Genomic DNA, 22,739 nt, shown 5'->3' on the forward strand with positions numbered 1-22,739 from the left:
AACCGATGGAATATTAAAAGATGATAAAATTGTTCATCCTGTAATGAGTGTATTTGTGTGTGCACTACTCGCTTCTCATAATGCGTGTGTGCAATGACTTTGATGGGTTAAATACAGAGGACAAATTCCGAATATGGGTTACCATACTTGGCCTTCACGTCACTTCAAAGTTCCATAAAATATTACTATATGATCATTTTACTATAACTGCAGTAAACTTATACAGAGTTGTCGTCACAGTTTCCGGAACTATGCTAGTGAAAATATGACTGACCCCAATAAAAATGTGCTTAAAAAGGTGCTATAGTATAGCGGCATAATCTGTAAAAGTACAGTACACCTGCACTGTACAACTAGAAAATTGAGTCAGATATATTCAAACAAACAAAAGAAAACATCAACAAGTCATTAACTCGTGTAATAAGCCAAGATATTCCCTGCAATAAACCATAAAACACAACCGCTTGGGGTCAGTAAGATTTTAAATATTTATGAAAGAAATCCCACCAAGGCTTCGTTTATTTGATAAAAAATGTAAATAAAAACAGTAATATTGTGTAATATTATTACAATTTTAAATATCTATTTTAAAACTGTTTACTATTTTAATATATTTTAAAATGTAATTTTTTCCTGCGATGGCAAAGCTGAATTTTCAGCATCATTACTCCAGTCTTCAGTGTCACATGATCCTCCAGAAATCATTCTAATCTGCTTATTATTATCAATGTTGAAAACAGTTGTCCTGCTTAATTTTTTTTTTTTTTTTTTTGTGGAAACTGATGCATTTTTTCCAGGGTTATTTGTTAAATAGAAAGTTTCAAAGAACAGCATTAATTTGAAATAGAAATCTTTTGTAACATTATAAATGTATTCCCTGTTGCTTTTGATCAATTTAATGCATCCTGGCTGAATAAAACGATCAATGCAAGAATTTGATAGTTATTTCCTATAGTGTATTTCCTAAAATGTGTGAACAGGAATTGGTAGTTGCATTGGATGCTCAACATACGAATCAAAACTACAATCTGAAAAATAGTTTTCTCTTGAATTCTCATTCAAACCTGAAAATTACTAAGTTCCTATGTTCAGTATGTGAGGGAGATCTTTTTCGTATTTAAATTGTATTCCGTTTTTAAAATCCAATCCTTTTCCCCACCTTGTTGAGACAAAATGTCTCAAATAATTGAGACAAAACAATATATTTGCAACAGGAACAGAGAGAAACAAACTATTGGACACTTAGATACGACGCAAAAAAAGTTTTTATATATAGAACTGTAATTATACACTATTTACATTTATCTCACAAATAACACCCATAATTTAATAAATTCAATTTACATGCTGAAGTGCATAGTGTTCCATATAACATAGGCCACTCTGAATTACAGTAAGCTCTCTAGAGCTGAAGAACCATTGTGACAATACAATGGGAATCATTAGCAATTCTTACAAAATAGCGAACCATCCAGGGAACATTCACACCAGGTGTTAGTGGACTGAATGGACGGAGACTTTATGGCCACAAAGAACTTGTGAAGGGGGAGCGCTAGGGATTGACAGTCTTTGGTTGCACACAGAAGCAGTTTCTAAATGTATTTGCTGAAATCACTGTTCGATATGATCTTGCTTATCTGTACGTCAGAGCGATGAAGGGTGCATGTTCTAGATGTACACCATAATTTTGACAGGGCTGTGCGATATTGTCCACTAAGCTGCAGTGTAAAGCCAGTCCCAGCTCTAAAGCGGGCTGCAGGGGGGCCGCATCCTCAATGCCCTCATTTACCTCCCCCCACACTACAGGCACTGTGTCTTGAAGGGATGGGGGTCTTTGCTTTTGGACAACGGCCCCTGGTCTGGTCAAGCCCCTCACCCGATGCATTTCCATCAGGCTCGGGCCTCTGCTGGATCCTCCGATCACCAGCTGCAGAGCCTGGAAGAGGGCGAGCAGATCTACTCTCAGCTCCACGACACCGTCTCTCAACCAGACACTGTACCTGCAGAGAGAAAGAGAAAATAGGGATGACTTTTAAGGTGGTATGTTTTTTCAGAAACTCCCTCAAAAAATGCCATAATTTCTTGGAGAACAGTGTTAATAACAACATTCTCACTTCATCTATCAAGTTCCTCTGCCTCACCTAGTAGGGAACCCTCGTTTCTCCAGTGAGGGGAGCACAGGTTGGATGTTGAGGTGTTGAGGGTTTGAAAAGTGAAAATGAACTTCCGCTTTCTCCAGCGGCGCTGACAGCACATCCTCACCAAGCAGAAACTCAATGTTGGAGTCTTGACAAGTCAGAAAGAGACACATTATGTTAGGGACAGTGCTGTCACACAGTAAACATAGGCCTACCTACTGTAAAATATATGGAGTATTTTACCTACAAATAATTTATTACCCTGCTGAAAAGACACGGCTGGTATTTCAATGACCTTTTAAGGGAATTTCCCACAGTTATTTCGAGGTATATTTTTTATACTAAATAATAAAAGTTATAATGACAATACTTTTTGTACAAAATAAAATCGCTCGACGCTACTATCGTCACTTTAACGCTACGTAAAGTACTCTTCTTGTTTGACTAAATTTGAATAACGCTGGTTTAATATAAACCGTATAACCTTGTGTTTTAACTTCTTTTGCAGAATGAATTACCTTTAATTTACTGTTCGCCATCAAAACTGTAGCTGGTGAACCTTTAACAAAAAAAACTTCGCCGTGAGTATTATGTGTAGGGATACCAGCATCCCATGTTGAGCATCAGTTTTTCAACAGGGTTATCGGCACAGAGAGCTACTTACCCCCAATTTTTCCGCCTTGTATTCCCTTGACACTTCCACAGTGGTACCCCACTTGACAACAGCGATACACCCGTCTGACGAATCTGAAGAGGGCCTGTTCTGGGAAAACAGCACGACGTGGACTATCACTCATCGTCGATAATATCTTCAGACGGTACATCTGGCCCCAGTCACCAAGCGGGCTGGTGCTCTCCGTCCACGGTGCGCTTAGGAGGGCGCACTGGTCGCGCTCGATTCCCGGTTCGCGACGGCTCCGTCTCTGGACGTGTCCAATACGGATTTTACGTTCTCCTTGAAACGATGTCACCTTGCGAAGCTGTGACCGAAGCGATCGGCACTGTACTCCTATAGTAATAGCCATGAAAGCGAGGACCAGCAGTGAAACCCGTGTGCGCGTAACCGTGGCCATCTCAAGTATCTACATATGATATTGTGCTCCGGAGATGCTTGTCTCGTGCTCTCCACGATGCGACTAAGAGGTTAAATCCCCCGGCTCTGACAATAAGCTCAGTTTCTTCTGTGGAATTTGAATTCTGGCTTCTTCTGACTCTCCTCCCCCTGGTTTTGTTTGGGACCCTTAAGCAACCATTCGCACCCCCATCGACCTTTTAAATGTGTCTGCATAATGAGGCGCCTAGAGCCCTGCCAGCTCAGTCCATTCTTATTCTCACTCCTAATGACCCTCATTACAGAACATCTGCACCATCACCAACGAGCTGCTCATTTGCAAGAGAAACAACTTGGACCAAGGGAAGCATAAAACTTTCCCCTACCCTGACAATAGCTCCACAACCGACAGAGAGGTAATCTGCAGCTTTCCTGGATGCAATATAGAATCCATTCATCTGGATGCACATACTCTGGCCCTAAGTAGTATTTTGGACACTTAAGCTACACTTTGTAATTCATACTAATAGCCTGCTAATGTATGAATTTAATAGCATAGATAACAAACAATCAAACCAAATTGCTTTTCTCAAAATTAACTTTCCATTTGAAGTTACTTTTAACCATGCACAGTTTCAATGTTATGTTTACTGAATGTACAAACTCAGTTCTCAAGTTCACACAGGTGTCCTATCAGAAGGGGTTTACCACAGGTGCAGTTTCTCACAATCCATAAACATTTGGCACCCAAAAAGTGCTTTGAACATGTATTGTTTTATAACTATTTTTTTGGTGTGTGAAATATCTTGCTTAAAAAGTGTGATTGTAGGGTCACTCTAATATATAGACAAAAACATTCATTTTAATATGGTAAAAACAGTAATATTGTGAAATATTATTTTCTATTTGTTTAGTTTTTTTGTATTTTTAAAATGTAGTTTATTCCTGTGATGGCAAAGCTGAATTTTCAGCATCATTACATTAGTCTTCAGTGTCACATGATCCTTCAGAAATCATTCTAATATTCCGATTTGATGCTCAAGGAACATTTCTTCTTATCAATGTTAAAAACAGTAATGCTTGATATTTTTATGGAAACCGCTTTGCAAGATTATTTTATGAATATAAAGAAAAATAAATGAACAGCATTTATTTGAAATAGAAAGCTATGTAACATTGTCTTTACATATTTTCAGTGTCACTACTGATTCATTTAATGTGTCCTTGCTGAATAAAAATAAAAATGTTTGAATTTTTGTATAAATATATTTCTGCAATATTTAACCATCCCAACAATCTCAAACAAGGGCATTTATTAACACTTGAGCATAATTCGGATTTAAAAAGGGGAAAGTTTTAACAACTACACACATCTAGCTTTAACTGTAACACTGAATGGTGTGAACCGGCCTCAGTTCTCTAAATAACAAAGGGTTACAGCAGAACAAGTCTCTCGGGAGGGAGACACTTCCTCTATATTTTAGTCCCAAATGGGGAGTATTCCTGGCATGACAGTGTATTTTACACTTTCAGCCTCTACTTTTTTTTTTTTATCACAAAATGAACAAATAGCAGCCTATTATATAAAAAGCATTCATTACATTCTGAGCAGTATAAGAGACATACAGTAAATAGTATAAATATGGTGGATATCTATGAAATGATAAAAGAAATCTAAGAGGAGTTAAAATCTTTAAAAAACAAAACAGTTAAAGCAAGTTAACTCCATGTTTAAGGAGCCGCTGACGGGCTTTTCTGGGTAGTGAGAAGGCACTATCCTGAGGATCAGGACTTCCAGAGTTTCTGACAGGTGTTCCCTGCTGGAGAAAGTACGTCTCCTGGGCTGTGCTACGGGTTCCATACACTGCCGCGCTAGCGTTCCTGTAATTCAGCACACAAACACAGTGTTTACATAACTGAAATGTGCTTAAAATGATTTCTAACACCCATGTTTGAACTAATTACATTAGCCGCGTTTCCACCGCAGGAACCTTTCCCAGGAACTAGTGACTTTGTGGTGGTACTCTGTGTGTTTCGACCGCAGGTACAAGGGTCTAAATTAAGTTTCGGGTAAAAATGTCCTCCTCAAAAAGTCCCTGCTCGCGAGGTTGTACTTTTTCAAAGTGCAGGAACTTTCCGGGTGGGACTTGGTCGCTGAACATGCTGATTGGTTGAGTTCACACAGCATTTTATTTTATTTTTTGCAACTTTTGGGTTGCATACAGTAAGAGTTGTTTGCTATTTGAATCAACAATGAAGTTTAAAAAAATACGGCCGATGGACCGACAATGAGGTTCAGGCTTTGTTAAACTTATATGTGGAGGACGAAATCCAGCAAGAACTGGAAAGTCGTGCAGTCCTACATCACCAGATTTGCCTAATCTTCACAGTACTATAGACCGCGATGGAATCGCAGACAGGTCTGGGGGAAAAAAGTTCCTGGGACAAACTGTTCCGGGTAATTTCGGTGGGAACGGGAAATTAATCAAAGAGCTATAATTAATCAAAGAGAAAATGTGTGTGAAACACACTCCAACCTGACAATGGCCTCCTGTAGTGTGTCTAGGTGTGAGAAATGTGAATGGAGCAGTGCAGTGGCCCTCACAAAGGCACGATCCTGGGGTCCAGTGGAGCGCCCGCATACATTAGCTACAGAACAAAATAAAAGTCACTATTTCAGGAACATACATAAAATGCACAAACATGTCTGTCACCATTTAGACTGAGGTGTTGAAGATCCTCAGTAAGTTTGGCATAATAATTTCCTTTGGGATACTGTGTGCACGTTTATATATGTATGAGACAGGACTTACTAGTAAGTGTGTTTTGAATGCAGTCATAGTGGGCAAAGGTGTAGGGCCCCGGTGGGCCGGGGGTCCCTGGTGAGGTGTTCCTCAGGTGAGCCTCAAGCCCATTCAGTGATGCCAAGCTGCTGTGATGCTGCAATAACAGTAGACACTTTTATTTACATTTATTCATTTAGCAGACGCTTTTATCCAAAGCGACTTACAACTGAGGAAGACATGGAGCGATCCGTCATGAAGAGGAGAGAAATCACAAAAAGTGCCTGAAATACTAAGTTTTGGACATTACCCAGAGAAGCACAGGCCAGAATATGGAGGAAATAGAGGGAACATTTTTTTATATATATATATATATATATATATATATATATATATATATATATATATATATATATATATATATATATATATATATATATATATATATATATATATATTTTTTTTTTTTTAAGATAAAAGAAAAAGAAAAGATAAAAAGAAAAGGAAAACAGCTATATATATATATTTAAAAAAATAATTATTAATGGCTTCTGAATGAAGGCCATTATCACTGTTGTCTCTATGAAATAGATTTTTAAAAAACATGAATTATAGACATTCAACAACAACAGTATAACTGAAAGCTTTTAATTTTAACATTTGTTAGACTTTAGAAAAACTTTTAAATTATAAGTGAACTGAAAACAATCTTCACATAAACCCATTAAAAAAAAAGTCAAATGGTAGGGCATATACAGAAATTGAATAAAGTTATCAAACACTTTAGAGTCTTCACTGTATAAATTGTCAATTAAATGTAGATGAATCCTTGTTAAAGCTACAATTTTCTCTTGTTTTTGTTACCCTTGTTCTTTGATTAACACTAATGACAGCAACTGTTTTATTAGGCTGCTGTCACTTTAAGACCTGCCGCTGCCGCACATGACGCGGATCTGAAGCGCATCTCATTTTCTCACAACTCTTTAAGTTAATTTAAAATGTTATTTAATTTAAAGGGTTAGTTCACCCAAAAATGAAAATTCTGTCATTAATTACTCACCCTCATGTCGTTCGAGACCCGTAAGACCTCCGTTCATATTCGGAACACAAATGAAGATATTTTTGTTGAAAGCTGGTGGCTGAGAAAGGCTTCAGATAGGCCTCCATTGGCATTCAGTACACTTATACTCCCAAGACCCATAAAAGGCACTTAAAATGTCGTTACAAAGTCCATCTCACCACAGTGACTCTACAATAATCTTACGATGCGACGACAATAGTTTTTGTGCGCAAAAAAAATCAAAATAACACCTTTTTCCAACTTGTTACTGCCTTCCGTGTGTGCCTCCACGACGCATGCGCGAGAATATGACGCAGATCCGGCGTTCGGACAGATGACCAAGAAGCGATTTGTTTACAATCAGAGGAAGACGCGCGTATCTCAGCTGTTGGATTCTACATTGATCGTGCTTTAGGTCTCGGCGTAGTGCTCAAAATGGGGCTTAAGTGTGCATTTCATGGATTCCCGAACCCCGGCGCTACGTCATATTCTCGCGCATGCGTCGTGGAGGCACACGCGGAAGGCAATAACAAGCTGGATAAAGGTGTTATTTTGATTTTTTTTTGCGCACAAAAACTATTGTCGTTGCATCGTAAGATTATTGTAGAGTCACTGTGGTGAGATGGACTTTGTAACGACATTTTAAGTGCCTTTTATCGGTCTTGGGAGTATAAGTGTACAGAATGCCAATGGAGGCCTATCTGAAGCCTTTCTCAGCCATCAGCTTTCAACAAAAATATCTTCATTTGTGTTCCGAATATGAACGGAGGTCTTACGGGTGTCGAACGACATAAGGGTGAGTAATTAATGACAGAATTTTCATTTTTGGGTGAACTAACCCTTTAACTTAGGCTGCTCTTATTAGTTTAATATGTATGAAATATTTCAAGTAGACACACACACACATGCTTCTCACCACTTCCTCTCCAGCCGTAGGGTCTGTGTTGAACTCGGGCTCCACCAGCAGGGCCAGGACCAACTTACTGACTCTATGCTGGTATAATAATGAGGGCACTAGAGAGGTGTCTACTAGTGTCTCATGTGGTGGAGGTGCGTTTGTGGCTTCAGGTTTCTCCTCGAGTCTTCCTTCCACTTGCTTGCTCTTTGTTCTCGTCTCTTCCTCGGTTTCTCCTTGGAATTTGCCATTCTTATTGGTCACATGATTGTTAGCGTCCAGTTTTTCATCTTCACTTTGAATGTTGTTGTCATGGTCAGGGGCGTCTAAGTGCTTCTCAAGATACCCATTAGTAACGGCTTTTATTTCTTCACTCTGAATGTCCTGATCGGAATTTAAACCTTGGCTTCTGGTTTCTGTCTCAGAGTTTGGATCTGTATCCTGCTTTGTGAGACTTCCGGTCAGAATTTGTTCTTTTACTGCAAGCACGTTAGTTCCGTTAGATACGTGGTGGTCATGTGCCTCAGGAGTGAAATACTCTGATTGGTTCATGAGATTGGAGTGAACGGGAGTGTTAACCCGTAAGGGAGAGGAGCTGAAACATGCTTCATCAGAGATGGAGGAGCGAGGAGATGACGGCGTCGTCGGATAGGATGTTGGGGGACATTGTGTGAGGTCTAAGCTTGAGGAGTCAGTATCTGTGGTTGGGGTGTCGGACAAAGTGCGAGACAAGAGGCGGGACTTGATGGGTTTGCTGGGGGGTTGTTTACAGTGAGACCTAAGAATGAGAGTATATAAAAAACAATCAATATATAATTACACAACTTCCCAAAAGTTTCGGGTCAGTTAGATAAAAAAAAATAATAATACTTTTATTCAGCAAGGATGCACTAAATTGATCAAAAGTGACAGTAAAGACTTTTATAACGTTACAAAAGTGTTCTATTCACCAAATAATCCAGGAAAAAATGTATCATGGTACACACACACACACACACACACACACACAAAATTAAGCAGAACAACCGTTTTCAATATTGACAATACAAAATGTTATTTGAGCAGCACATCAGCATACTTGAATGATTTCTGAAGGATCATGTGACACTGAAGCCTGGAGTAATGATGCTGGAAATTCAGCTTTACCATCACAGGAATTACAATATTTTAAAATCATATTTTAGTTATTTTAAATTGTAATAATATTTTCACAATATCACTGTTTTTACTGTATTTTTGATCAAATTAAATGCAGCCTTGGTGAGCGTAAGAGACTTCTTTCAAAAACATTAAAAAAAAATCTAACTGCCCCTAAATGTTTGAATGGTAGTGTATATCAGGGTCCGAATCAAACTTTTCCATTAAGGGCCAATATTTACCCTCTGGAATTGATTTCCAAGGATATTTCTTTTTACCTTTGTAAGGGTAATTTTTTGAATGACTTCATTAAATGTATCTGTGGTGTCTTTTATGTCAAATACTTAAACCAGTCAGAATACTATAGACCAGGGGTACTCAAGTTCAGAGGCCAAGGGGGCCACATTTAAACCACATAAAATGTGAAGGGCCACGAATTTGCATCGTAAGACAATATTTACAGTTTTTACTTTAGAAACGCAGTTTATTTTGCTAGGTAAGACTTGCTAGTATTTGTCCTATTTAAATTAATACTGAACAGGAAAATAAAATCTGGAATAAAAAGTGTATTAACAATTTCTTGCAATATTAATGCAAAAAAAAACCCTCAAAAATGTATAAAGAAAAACATTGAGCAAATATGGGCTACTTCTCTAGCCCTGCTGAAAAGCAGTCCTTCCTTTGAATACAATTTTTGTTTTTCACACTGAAGAGCAATCATATAACACAGCTTGTTTTATTAAGTTGGGAGCTATAAATATCATTAAAGTGTGATATTTAAATTATGCAAGTGAAAGTGAGCACTGCGTATCACGCACACAAAAGTTACTGACTGACAGCTTTACAGATTGTTCTGCTATTTGTTATGCTTAGCTTTGAGAAAAAACTAAATTAATTGCTACATTTCGGAGATATCAAGTATGTAAAGTCCCATTAAACATTCCACACACATCACAATGATGGTGAAGCTGAAGTGACGCGCGAAGAACTTAAATGTTATTAACTTAAATGAAACTTAAATTTTCAGCGTTGCATCCTGAAGCTCAAAACACAGTTGTCTTCATTAAAAAAAAATGAGACTATAATATATTACCAGTGCTGATGCCGCTCTTTCTGCTATTACGGTCTTTGATCTAGAAATGAGCTGAAAATGTAAGTGAACGTTTTATTTTTTATTAGACCTGCGGATTTTCCACAGCGTCCGTGGTATATAAACATATAAGTCAAACGGTCTGATATTCGCGCAACATTGCAGTTGCAAATTATTATTATAATTTTTTTCTAAAATGATAAAAAAAAAGTGCAATCATCTTTATCATGACCCGGGCCACAAAATGAATACAGACGGGCCGGATGCAGCCCGTGGGCCGCCTGTTGAGTACCTCTGCTATAGACTGTTACCAATCAAATAAGTAACAAATCTGAACGCCTCTGATTGGCCATTGCATTCATAAGCTCAACAGTAACATGTGCAATATATGGAAAACAAAATCTGATGCAACGTAAGGAAATCTAAATGTAATGCCGCAATCAACACTTTTCATACATTTTCACTTTAATTGCAAAAGCCATAATAGATTTAACTTAATTGTGCAGTCATTTTTTGCCCTCTTATCTTGAATTTGGGGAACATTTTTGTTAATATCTGTGGTTTTTTGCCACAATCCCACAGTAATTTATGACCCTGATGTATATCCTTTTCCAGAAAATGTAAAAATATAGTTATGAATACTTTTTGGAGTTGTACCTGCATGCCCTATCCACTGGGGGGCGGCGGAGCATGTGCAGTTCAGTGGGTGTCAGGAACACCTGTGTGGTTACTGGGAATGAGGCCGGTGAGCCCACAGAAGTACTCAGGCCATTGGCCATCACCCGGTAATCCTTTATCGAGATATAAGGAGTAACACAACAAATGTAAGATTGTACGTATGTTGGTGCATATGCAATATCAGGAATCACTATGAACTTGATTCTACCTGGCTGTAAGTTTGCGTCTCATACACCATCACCTTCACTGTCAGCGCAGGAGGCATCTGAGTACTCACCACCCTGTACAACACAGAAATGTCACTCGATTAAAATGAACTCTGGTGCGATTGCTCTGTTGGTGCGGATCATTTGTTCAAGTGTGAACGCTGCCATTAGAAATAGGGGTGACCTGATCTACCGGTAGACATGATTAACCTGTAGAAATCCGTCAACCAGTAGAGATTTTGTCTTTATCGTGGTTGGCTCATGTGACGTTGCAGTGCTGCGCCGTCACAAAAGCTTATCGTATGCATGCTTGTTTTTAAAAACAAGTGCTTTGGTTAATTCTATTGTTATATATATGTCATAAAAGCTGTTTTTTTTTGTTTTGTATATTTCGGTTCGTGTTAAAAATGACAGTGTGAATGCTAAACAAACCAGTGCTAAAGGTATCGTTTTCTTTTTTTGGTCCAAAAGAACCAAGAGAACCAAACTACAAGTGTGAATGCACCCTAAATTGCTTTAGCCACTTACATATGCAAAGATCAATATTTGTAATAGACAAAATTTCTTCTTCTGTGAAAGCTCACCTGCCCCTGTAGAGGATGCAACCTGCCAGCACCAGAGGACATCGCTGACATGCTTGTAGAATGAGGGCAGCCTTCAGCAACAGCAGAGGATCAATCTGATGCAGGAGTGAGAAGTGAACAGTTAGGGTATTATAGGCCAATAACAACATTTTACAATGAACATAACCATTTAAAGCCAGGTACTTCACATATGAGAGGATTTGTGTCCAGACAGAATGACCTGTATGTGTGTGGTAGAGTGACCTCTGACCCAACGTAGGCATAGCCTAAGCTTAGGTGAGAGTAGACACCTCTCGCGGTTCAAACAAATAGGGCTAGGCAACAAACTCAAGCTCCTCCAACATTTCTCTTTAAAAATTCTAATTTTATACTTCTAATTTGTAGCCATCATCTGTGCTTCCACGTTCGTCAATACGTCCAGTCAGAGTTCACTCTTCTGTAAGAACTAGACTCACGTACAGCCATTACCGGAGGCCAGTGATTATAGTTTATAAATAGGGATGCTCTTTTCGGTTATTTTTCCAGACCGGCATCCGCCGCTCATTATCCGATTATTAACTGTTAACTGATAAGATTATAATATTGAATTGGCATTAAATAAAAATACAATTGATGAGTGTCTGTAACCTGTTAAAAAGACACTTTTTTCACGGTTTATTTTGCTGTGCAAACAGCCACATACAGAACAGACCAACAACAGAACCTGGATTCACACATTATCAATTTTTCACCCACCTGCAGCGTTTCTGACAACAGAGAAAAACTGAATAAAATATAAAAAGCATAAAATAAATAGGCCTACACTTAATATTTTTCACTTAACTTAAATAATTAACTAATTAAAATGACAAAACGAAAATACACTGAATCCGTTTGAAGCTTTGAAGAACCAGAATAGTTTTTTCGTCAAATAAAAATAGCAGGCCTACCTCAATCCACCCCTTGTATGGTTTTTGTTTTTTAAAAAGTAACATGTCTAAGTGATGTGGGTTAGTCTGGAGTCTGTTTGAAACGACAGAGGGCGACTCATTATTCTATAAACCATCAGGAAACAGCGTCGAGAAGAACATACGTTGCAATGTTTACTTTAGTAAACTTTACCAAAACCACACTATGAAAAGCCTTAAACAAGGCTTCAGATGACACTGATGCCCCAGGAATACAGACATACCGCCTTGCAGAGGTGGACAAAGTACACAACTCTATTACTTGAGTAAAAGTAAAAGTACTACTGGTCAAATATTACTCCGTTACAAGTAAAAGTTCTAAAAACAGATTTTTACTTAAGTAAAAGTACAGAAGTATTTGTATTTAAAAGTACTTAAGTATCAAAAGTAAATTTCATTTTTTATGTCAATGCATTATTTTATTATTGTTGTATAAATGCACATTATGCCACTATGGTGGTTTAAGCCAGTCAGTGAAGCTCAATCCGACATGTTAGCATACGACTACCTTAAACTCATATCAATACTTGTATAAAAGTTACAATGATCTTCACAAAGCTGCTGTCACTTTAAGGCCAAATGCACGGATCCAATACACTGATACACATCCGATGTTCTCCCAACTGTTTACTTTTCCCTTTCTCCCAAACGTTTACATTTTTTATCAATTGTATGCCTACTAAACTCATCTTTAATCTTTTCAGAAAACTGAAACATACTTTTTAAGTTTGGCCATGGGTGCGCACACTTCACAGAGGAACCACTTTCTTCCATTTTGCTATAAACTGATCAGTGTTCAAAAAATGTTGGGAAACTTCACATGACCGTATACAAGCGTGATTACTGATAGGCTGTCTGAAAAAACAACAACAACAAAAAACTTTTAAAGAAGAAAAAAATCCTCCACTGACTTTGAAAGCTGCTAAAGAAATTACTTTCGACTTTGAGGACCTTGATAGAAATGTAGTGGAGTAAAAAGTACGATATTTGTCTTTCAAATGTAGTGAAGTAAAAGTCAAAGTTTCCCTAAAAAATAATACTTCAGTAAAGTACAGATACAAGTAAAGTGTACTTAAGTACAGTACTCAAGTAAATGTACTTAGCTACTGTCCACCTCTGCCGCCTTGCTAGAGTGGCCAGCCTCGGGAAGCGCCTTTCATTAAGCGGTCATTAACGGTTAAGCGGTCAATATGAGCGTCCCTATTTATAAAGTTATAAATATGGACATTTTTCTTACAAAATGCATCGCTTCGCTTCGGAAGGCCTTTATTAACCCCCTGGAGCCGTATATGGATTACTTTTATCCATCACTTTTATGATGGATGGATGGATGGATGGATGGACTTTTTGGAGCTTCAAAAACGTAGGCAGTATTCACTCCCATTATAAAGCTTGGAAGAGCCAGGATATTTTTAAATATAACTCTGTGTTTGGCTGAATGAAGAAAGTCATATGCACCTGGCTTGAGGGTGGGTAAATTATAAGATAACTTTCACTTTTAGGTGAACTATCTCTTTAAGTGGCGTTCAGTAAACTAGTTGACTACAGTACATTAAAAACATACATAACCACAAACTAATGAGCTGTGTACAGAAGTACGTCACAAAGCTCAGTCCATTTCCATAGAGTGCTTTATGTATCGCTTGCTGTTGCAGTACTGACTGAATTAATCATTTTGAACTTTAAATGTTTTGTGGCACACTGTTAACATAATGAGAAGAGCAGGTCCACTTGTTCTTACATGTGTGGAGTCAATCGTCCTCAGGCAGCTGAAGATGCTGTGGAGCTCAGTGGAGCCGCCCTGCAGGTGACAGAGATATCTTGCCCATCGTAGAGCCAACTCCTCCCGACTGTACAACTGTGAAGACAGGCAAAACACAACATGTAGGTTTCATTTTAATATGTTATAATTTATGAAAGAATTATGTACAGTAAGTTCAAAAGTTTGGGGTTGGTAAGAGTTTTTCTCTTTAGCTCACCATAGCTGCATTACTTGATCAAAAATACAGAAAAAAACGGTAATATTGCTACAATTTAAAATAACTAATATATTTTAAAATGTACTTTATTCGTGTGATGCAAAGCTGTGTCTTCAGTGTCACATGATCCTTCAGAAAACATTGTAATATTCTGATTTGGTGCTCAAGAAACATCATCGTCAATGTTGAGAACAGCTGTGCTGCTTAATATGGTAATCAAACAGAAGACTTAGAGTACCATGTGCTAGAATGAACAGATTACGGAAGTTTTTGTTCATCAGTCTGTAAAATTAATCCAGAATTGGGGGTCTAAGAAGGCCCTCAGGATTCTGAAGAATGGAAGATAATAAATTGTTTCACTGCAGCTGGATGTGTGTTGGTTTTGTGAATCAAGTGGTGTCTATTGTCGGGTGTCTTGTTATTTGATGTGGGTGTGTATTGATGCGAAACAGTAAATGCTGTGGGATGTGAGGCAATTCCAACAATGAAGTGAAAATTGAACTGAACTGAATAGAACAGCATTTATTTGAAATAGAAATCTTTACTGTCACATTTGATTCATTTAATGCATCCTTGCTGATTAAAAGTATTAATGATGGTATATGTTAAAGAAATATATTAATGTTTAAGAGGCCATATGATGCTTTAATGTTTTCATTTTTCTTAAAGCTACACTGTGTGATATTTTCCCCCATCTAGCGGTGGAAAGGTAAATGACCATCCAGTGAATATTAGTTTCTGTTCCTCTCAATTCCGATTTCGTTTTAACTCCTACGGTGGCTGATTTAGTCCAAGATTAACATGGCTTCCAGTTCGACCTCGTCCACATTCGACACGGTGCCATCGAGTGCTAAAACGCGAAAGGCGAAGCCTGAATTTACGGGTATGTCCCTCTTTGGCTAATGTACTTTCAAGATGGGGGGGCAACATGGCGACCGGCATTCGAACCCCTCACCCGTATGTATTTTCAATGGCATATTATAAACTTACGAGAATACTTTATTAATTGAAAGAAGTAAATATACATTAATGAGCACATATATTTTTGAAAGAACTAAGTGTTTTAGCTAAGAATAAACTAAAAAAGTTACACAGTGTAGCTTTAAGTGTGTAATGTATCTGTGTGTGCATGTATAAAATCTGTTACAAAGTTCATAGTCTCCCATGAAGGGATTTATTCGATCTAACAGAGAACAGTGTTTCAGACCTGCCTAAAACACCTCGACTGAAGTCCAGATATTACTTCCACAAATGTCTAAAATCACAATTTGAAATATTAGCATAATGCTCCCCCATAGACATGCGCGAAGAAAGAAGGCGAGGCTTCAGTGAATTGTTGTGATGTGTGGCCATGTTTTGGAGATGGCTGTGTTTAAACGTTCTGCTAAAGTCATGCTTGCAAAGTGCGCTCCAATCGATTTGCTTGATAACATTCAGAATCTGACGATCTGCTCAAACTGATACAGTACAACCGACAACATTAACAATTTGTATTTACTAGAAGCCTGGGAAGCTGAAACTCGCGATTATGGTAAGTGGCGTAACGTTTCTGTTACACACTTGAGGTGTTCAGCCAATCAAAGCACTCTTTGTAGAAACTGGAACACAATCGGAGCGATTCAGGCAGACTGGGAATAGAGGTGCTGTAACAATGTACGTTATGTGAAAAAGAATGCGTTTTTTGAACATTAAAGAATTTTAACCTTTTCTATTACACCAAATAAACAAAATAATGTCCTCTTTAAATCATGATCTGTGAAAAGAGTACGGTAGACTGCGATGATGCACCTGGTAGCTCTGACGCACTGGTCCGTTGTAGAAACAGAAGAGGGCAATCACCTGATCTAGGAAGTCACATATACTCACATCAGGAATGTCTACCACACAGCTTAATGCCTGGAAGCCAGAGAAAGAGCCCATTCAAAAGACTTGTAAAACCACAAAAAAAGTCACTCAAACCAAGTGTGTAGTGCTCTGTTTCGAAAACCTTGGTTTTATTTCAGTTAGGATGTAGGAAGCATCAAAGCATTAGGTTTTGTAACAGAGCCCATGTCATTACACAAATCTAAAAATTTGCTCTTACCCAAATGAAGTTATCCTTCATGCGGACTGCATACTTGCTTTTGCGCAGGCGGAGCAGACGTACGGGAGATGAAGACAGTTCAGACACACAGCGACACACACCGGCCAGCTGTCCACATAGCAGCTCCTGTTGGTCTAACGGTGTCTGCAACAGCACACATACTGTCATGCATTCAATGCCCCACTATAGCAGAAAGTATTATGAAGGTTGTCTTCTAAAACATAACATAATTACAAGTACTCAATTATTATCTATTACATAATAAACTACTTGATTACATTATTCTCACAATGGCTGTAAATTATTTATAAATCATTGATTCTTCCTACTATTTCCTTTTTATCTGTTAAATTTTCCTTTCTAAAAAATCCTACTGCTTATATACGTTCAGAAGGTCCTCCAGGTTTGTGGAAATTCACACACAAACCGCCAGCCACTATATGTGCCTGTCACTGAAAACTGAGACCCACATATTTGATCTCTGGATTTGCTGAAATAATTTCATTTTTACGAAGTGTTTTCTCAACATTGCACATCAAATCAACTCCTGACAAACACATTAATTATTTTTTGAATTATTACTCGGATGTCAAGTCAAGTCAAGTCAACTTTATTTATATAGCGCTTTTAACAATGCAGATTGTTTCAAAGCAGCTTTACAGTGTTAAACAGCAAAATAATGCAACAGAATTGTATTCAGCTGTATAGCCATTCCGGAGAAAACGGTGATGTCATCAGTTCATTTCAATTTTCATACAGTGACAGTGTGGGCTTTAGATCAGTAATTTAGTTTATATGGTTAATTTAGTTTAATAATTAGATTTATTTGGATATTTAGTTGAAAAAATTAAGAAAAACTTTGTGAAATTTAGTGTCCCACATTAAATTTCGAACACATTAAAATGTACAATCTCACATAATTTCACATGCAATGCTTTTTTTTGTCAACTGAACCTTTGAGCTTATATTAATTCATATTTTTTTGCAATTACAACATCTGAACATCTGCATGCTTAAGATGAGTGTTGTTGTTTTTTTAGCTTTTTTATATTCATATATCAAATATGACATACAGTTGCTTCAAACAATGGTATAAGCCATTCAAAACATCATTCAATGTAAATTGTGATAATCGTAGTTAATGCTCGCAATTACAATTTCCAGGGAATAATCAACAAATGTGATTGTTGTTGTTGTCATAATTATGCAGCCCTACTTTATAGTACCCCCTGAGATTGTAAATTATTTTGTTAGGTCAACAATAAAATGAAGACAATAATCATAAATAATAATACAATCAAGTTCACGGTTCTATGATGTCGGTTAATGGTCACATGACAGGTAAACAAATAAAAACATTTTTTAGTAAGCGTTTTGTTTTTATTATTTTTATTTATTTTTTGTTTCATTTTTATTTACATGTTTATGATTTAATTACTAAATAGCTTTTCAACCCGAGTCGGGGAAACCCTGACGTAATGTAATATTTAATGTACTTCACGCTGTTGATCCAAAATGTTATATATTTTCTATCTCTTTGTATTCTTATATCAATATGGTACAAGATTATCCTATTCAAATAAATGAGAGAGTTAGGTCAATAGTAATCTAAAAAGAATCAAAAAGTAGTCAGATTATATTACCTTAAATGTGTAATGTAATGGATAATGTTACAAACTACAATATTTGTCATGTAATTTATAATCTGTAAAATTAAAAATTAAAAAGCAACTAAGTAATCTACCCAGCACTGCCTGTTTGTTATGTCTTACATCCTCAGGATAGAAGTAGTATATCCCGTCTCTAGTCAGGTCACCCTCCTCTTGCACCTTTGAACTATCGTACAGGAAGAAACAGCATCTGGAAATATAACCAAACATGCATGGTAAAGTTAGCCTTTATACCAAACTTCTTGCCTTCCAGTCTTTCTGATAAAACTTGAAGAAATTGATGCTGAAGTGTTTTCCCATTGATGTAAAGTATGATAATATTCCCAAGCATGTATAATACACTGGACAATGAACGTTCTGTTCTCGGTGACTTCATTGATGGGTCACATTGTAAGGAATATTTACTAGTTGCCATATCAACACTAGAGAGAATTTTTATTTAACCTGAGCAAAAGTAAATTTCTTAATTAAGATAATTTTTCATAAATTGAAGAAGTTTGGAATCATCAGGATTCTTCCTAGAGCTGGCCGCCCGGTCTAACTGAGTGATTGGGGGAGAAGGGCCTTAATCAGGGGGGTGACCAAGAACCCGATGGTCACTCTGACAGAGCTACAGCGTTTCTCTCCTGAAAGAGGAGAACCTTCCAGAAGAACAACCATCTCTGCAGCACTTCACCAATCAGGCCTGTATGGTAGAGTGGCCAGACAGCACATGACAGCCCTGGGGTTTGCCAAAAGGCATCTGAAAGACCATCAGACCATGAGAAACAATATTCTCTGATCTGATGAAACAAAGATTGAACTCTTTGGCCTGAATGGCAAGCATCATGTCTGGAGGAAACCAGGCACCGCTCATCACCTGGCCAATGCCATCCCTAGAGTGAAGCATGGTGGTGGCAGCATCATGCTGTGGGGATGTTTTTCAGCAGCAGGAACTGGGAGACTAGTCAGGATTGAGGGAAAGATGAATGCAACAATGTACAGAGACATCCTTGATGAAAACCTGCTCCAGAGCACTCTGGACCTCAGACTGGGGCGAAGGTTCATCTTCCAACAGGACAATGACCCTAAGCACACAGCCAAGGTAACAAAGGAGTGGCTACTGGACAACTCTGTGAATGTCCTTGAGTGGCCCAGCCAGAGCCCAGACTTGAACCCGATTGAACATCTCTGGAGAGATCTGAAAATGGCTGTGCACCGACGCTCCCCATCCAACCTGATGGGGCTTGAGAGGTCCTGCAAAGAATAATGGGAAAAACTGCCCAAAATATGTGTGCCAAGCTTGTAGCATCATACTCAAAAAGACTTGAGGCTGTAATTGGTGCCAAAGGTGCTTCAACAAAATATTGAGCAAAGTCTGTGAATACTTATGTACATGTGATTTTTTTTTACTTTTTATTTTTTAATTTTATAAATTTGATTTCAAACAAACTTCTTTCATGTTATTATGGGGTATTGTTTGTAGAATTGAGGGGAAAAAATATTAATTTAATCCATTTTGGAATAAGGCTGTAACATAAAATGTGGAAAAAGTGAAGCGTTGTGAATACTTTCCGGATGCACTGTATATCTTTTATTTAACAGCTGAGATTAATGCTTTTTTAATGCTGATCTAATCAGCAGAAGACACGAGCCGAGGTTTAAAACCCAGTTGTGCAGGTGGGGTGCGTTGTAACACTGTGCATTAGAATTATGCTATTCTATTCTATACTTTTATGAATTCTATTGAGAAACTATGAGAAAGAGGTGAATAAAGACTGAGAGTCAAGGTTCAGAAATGATTAATTAGTATGTTTTGAACTATGCTGTATAGCTGTGTTTTGCGGTGTATTTGTTGTCAAACTCAAACGTTTGTTTATTTTTAATTATTAAAAAATACCATTATTTTATATGAAAATGTTAATAATTGTTTTATATTGACAAAATATTTTTTGTCTTGTACATTTTTTCAATGAGATCAGATAACATTTTAAGCTGTCATATGGTCATGTTACATTGTGCCCCACCTATGGGGCATGTTGTCACAATTCACTTCCATTCTTTCAGGGCATATCAAGAAAAAAGTTTACACTGTATTGATGAAACAAAACCACATAATTGTACTAGACATGTGAAATTAATGTGGGGAAAAAAATAAATACTCTGAACCCCAAGTGGATATACACAAAATGAGAAAGTAAAAAATAGTGATGCATAGTAGAAACAAATAATTTCAAGACCCCTAAAGGGCTATTTATGCCATTCAAATCATAACATGTAGGTTATATTACCAACTCTAGAACTCTCTTTATGAAAAGCTGAAAGTAATGCTTTGCTGCCTACTTTCATACTTTTTTTGTCTATCCCCACGCATGTCTGTCTAAGTGACTGTTCTGGAGAAGAGAATTTTAATTCAGTATTTTAAAAAATTAAACATAACATGCATTGCTTTTTAAATAAAGTAGCTCAAATATGAATTCGTAAATATATAAATAAATGTGTAACATAAAAAGTAATCTGATTACATAATGCAATATCAATTACTTAATCAGATTACTTTTTTTTTTTACTTAAAGTATTTCCCCCAACACTGCTAATAAAATGGATATTATTCTCACCGTCTGGAATCAGTCAAAGCTGCTGTCTCAGCCATTGGTGATCTGTTGAGAGAGCAGCAATCTGGTTAACTTTTGTACATCACAAATTATGATTAACTATGTTTGTAAGGGAGAATCTATGGGGGAAATAATGTGCATGGAAAAACGTAAGCACTGCATGATCTTCAACTGGTCTGAGACCACATTAAAAAATCTGGGACATTTTTTTTAAGTTAAACTTGGTAATACTAATGTAATTATTATAATACAAACATGTATGAAAAAATTAAACATGATGTAAAAATGCATGTCTAGGTCACTATTAAAATGTACGGTCCATGTTACTGTAACTGCTTTGCACGTGTACTTGATTTCTTTGAAAGACACGAGCGTAAACTACTACTATGTATTACTACTACTCCAGTACTACTACTAACACTTGTTAGTCAACTTTATTACATTTTCAAGGCAAATATTGTTTGTTACTCTTTGCCATTCCGTTTAGACCTCCAAAGTACAAGGTACACTTCTTGCAGGTCATGAAAACAAGATGTTTAATTAGGCATAGCTTTCACTTTAAATTCTGATTTCTTAATTATTTACAAGGTTAGCGTACAAGTTAATTCAATGAGTGTGTCTCACTGTAGAAAATTCAGAGCCAGACACGCAGTCTTTAATACTAACGTTAGCTGTAAATACAGTAAAGCATTGCTGCACTCAAGTGTAAAGAGTAACATAAGACATATAGGGGAATATTTAGTAAACCTTTAAATACTTGTATTTATTTATTTTTGTAATGGAGTAACTTAGATCCGTTTAAACGGGGAAATGATTTTTAAAGTTGGTAAATTGATGTGCATTTAAGTAGTCGTTTATCACGACTATCAGACATTGTACGTTTGCGTAAAAGTTACTGATTAAACACGCGAAGAGACGACAAACACATCGGTCCTCAATGTTCATGGTCCAAACAACAAGAACCGATACAAACAGTATTTTGACTCACCGTCGGTGTGTTGAATGGAGAGCAGATAAGCGTCACGCATGTCACTTAACTTCAGCTGCGTTACTGAATCCCACTCATGCTCATTTAATTACTCATACTGTTAAAAAAAAACTCACGATTAAGCAAATGTCAGTAGAATGTTCAGTATAAATGGAAAATACGAGCTCGTGTCATATAGCCATTATATTTCGTATTTGAGAAGGAATGTGTCACAAGAGTAAAGTCATGTGAGAGTGTCTTGACATTACGGAGAGCCTAGAGGGACAAACTTTCTCCACTTGAGCGGTTTTTTTGGGGGGGAGGGGGGTCACCATATCCTCATTTTATAGATGTTATGAATTTTTAAAGTCAAATGTTCTATTACACCCTAAACCAGCTTTTAAAAACATGTTTCTTTAACCTTTCCCTATAAACTCCCCGGTTTCACAGACAAGGCTTAAAGGGTTAGTTCACCCAAAAATGAAAATTCTGTCATTAATTACTTACCCTCATGTCGTTCGACACACGTAAGACCTCCGTTCATCTTCGGAACACAAATGAAGATATTTTAGTTGAAATTCGATGGCTCAGAAAAGCCTCATTGGCACAAATGTACTTTACACTCTCAAGACACATAAAAGGTACTAAAGACTTCGTTACAAATTCTCTCTCACTACAGTGGTTCTACAATAACTTTATGAATCGACGAGAATAGTTTTTGTGTGCAAAAAAACCCTAAATAACGACTTATAAAGTGATGACCGATTTCAAAACACTGAATCATGAAACTTCGAAGCGTTATGATCAGCGAGTTGAAACATGATTCGGATCGCGTGTCAAACCGCCAAAATCACGTGACTTTGGCGATCCAAACCGC

At 37.3% G+C, this 22,739-nt stretch overlaps 2 protein-coding genes across 2 annotated transcripts; both read right to left on the reverse strand.

The window, feature by feature from the left end:
• Window positions 1–1,248: 1,248 nt before the first annotated feature.
• LOC307132114 (uncharacterized protein) lies at window positions 1,249–3,276 on the reverse strand. Its single transcript, XM_079826271.1, has 3 exons — window positions 2,803–3,276; window positions 2,142–2,286; window positions 1,249–2,000 (listed from the first exon to the last, which is right to left on the reverse strand). Exons 1-3 carry the CDS (start codon window positions 3,209–3,211, stop codon window positions 1,634–1,636), a joined length of 921 nt encoding a protein of 306 aa, XP_079682397.1. The 5' UTR covers window positions 3,212–3,276; the 3' UTR covers window positions 1,249–1,633.
• An 842-nt stretch (window positions 3,277–4,118) lies between these two features.
• Window positions 4,119–22,140, reverse strand: hps4 (HPS4 biogenesis of lysosomal organelles complex 3 subunit 2). Its single transcript, XM_079827380.1, has 13 exons — window positions 21,884–22,140; window positions 20,899–20,940; window positions 18,404–18,491; window positions 16,632–16,775; window positions 16,337–16,444; window positions 14,311–14,427; window positions 11,623–11,717; window positions 11,041–11,113; window positions 10,812–10,945; window positions 7,949–8,705; window positions 6,003–6,129; window positions 5,727–5,838; window positions 4,119–5,070 (listed from the first exon to the last, which is right to left on the reverse strand). The coding sequence occupies exons 2-13, from the start codon at window positions 20,931–20,933 to the stop codon at window positions 4,899–4,901; spliced, it is 1,962 nt and encodes a 653-aa protein (XP_079683506.1). The 5' UTR covers window positions 20,934–20,940; window positions 21,884–22,140; the 3' UTR covers window positions 4,119–4,898.
• Window positions 22,141–22,739: the final 599 nt, after the last annotated feature.

Source organism: Gobio gobio, assembly GCF_949357685.1.
Source record: "Gobio gobio genome assembly, chromosome: 10".
NCBI classification, from domain to species: domain Eukaryota; kingdom Metazoa; phylum Chordata; class Actinopteri; order Cypriniformes; family Gobionidae; genus Gobio; species Gobio gobio.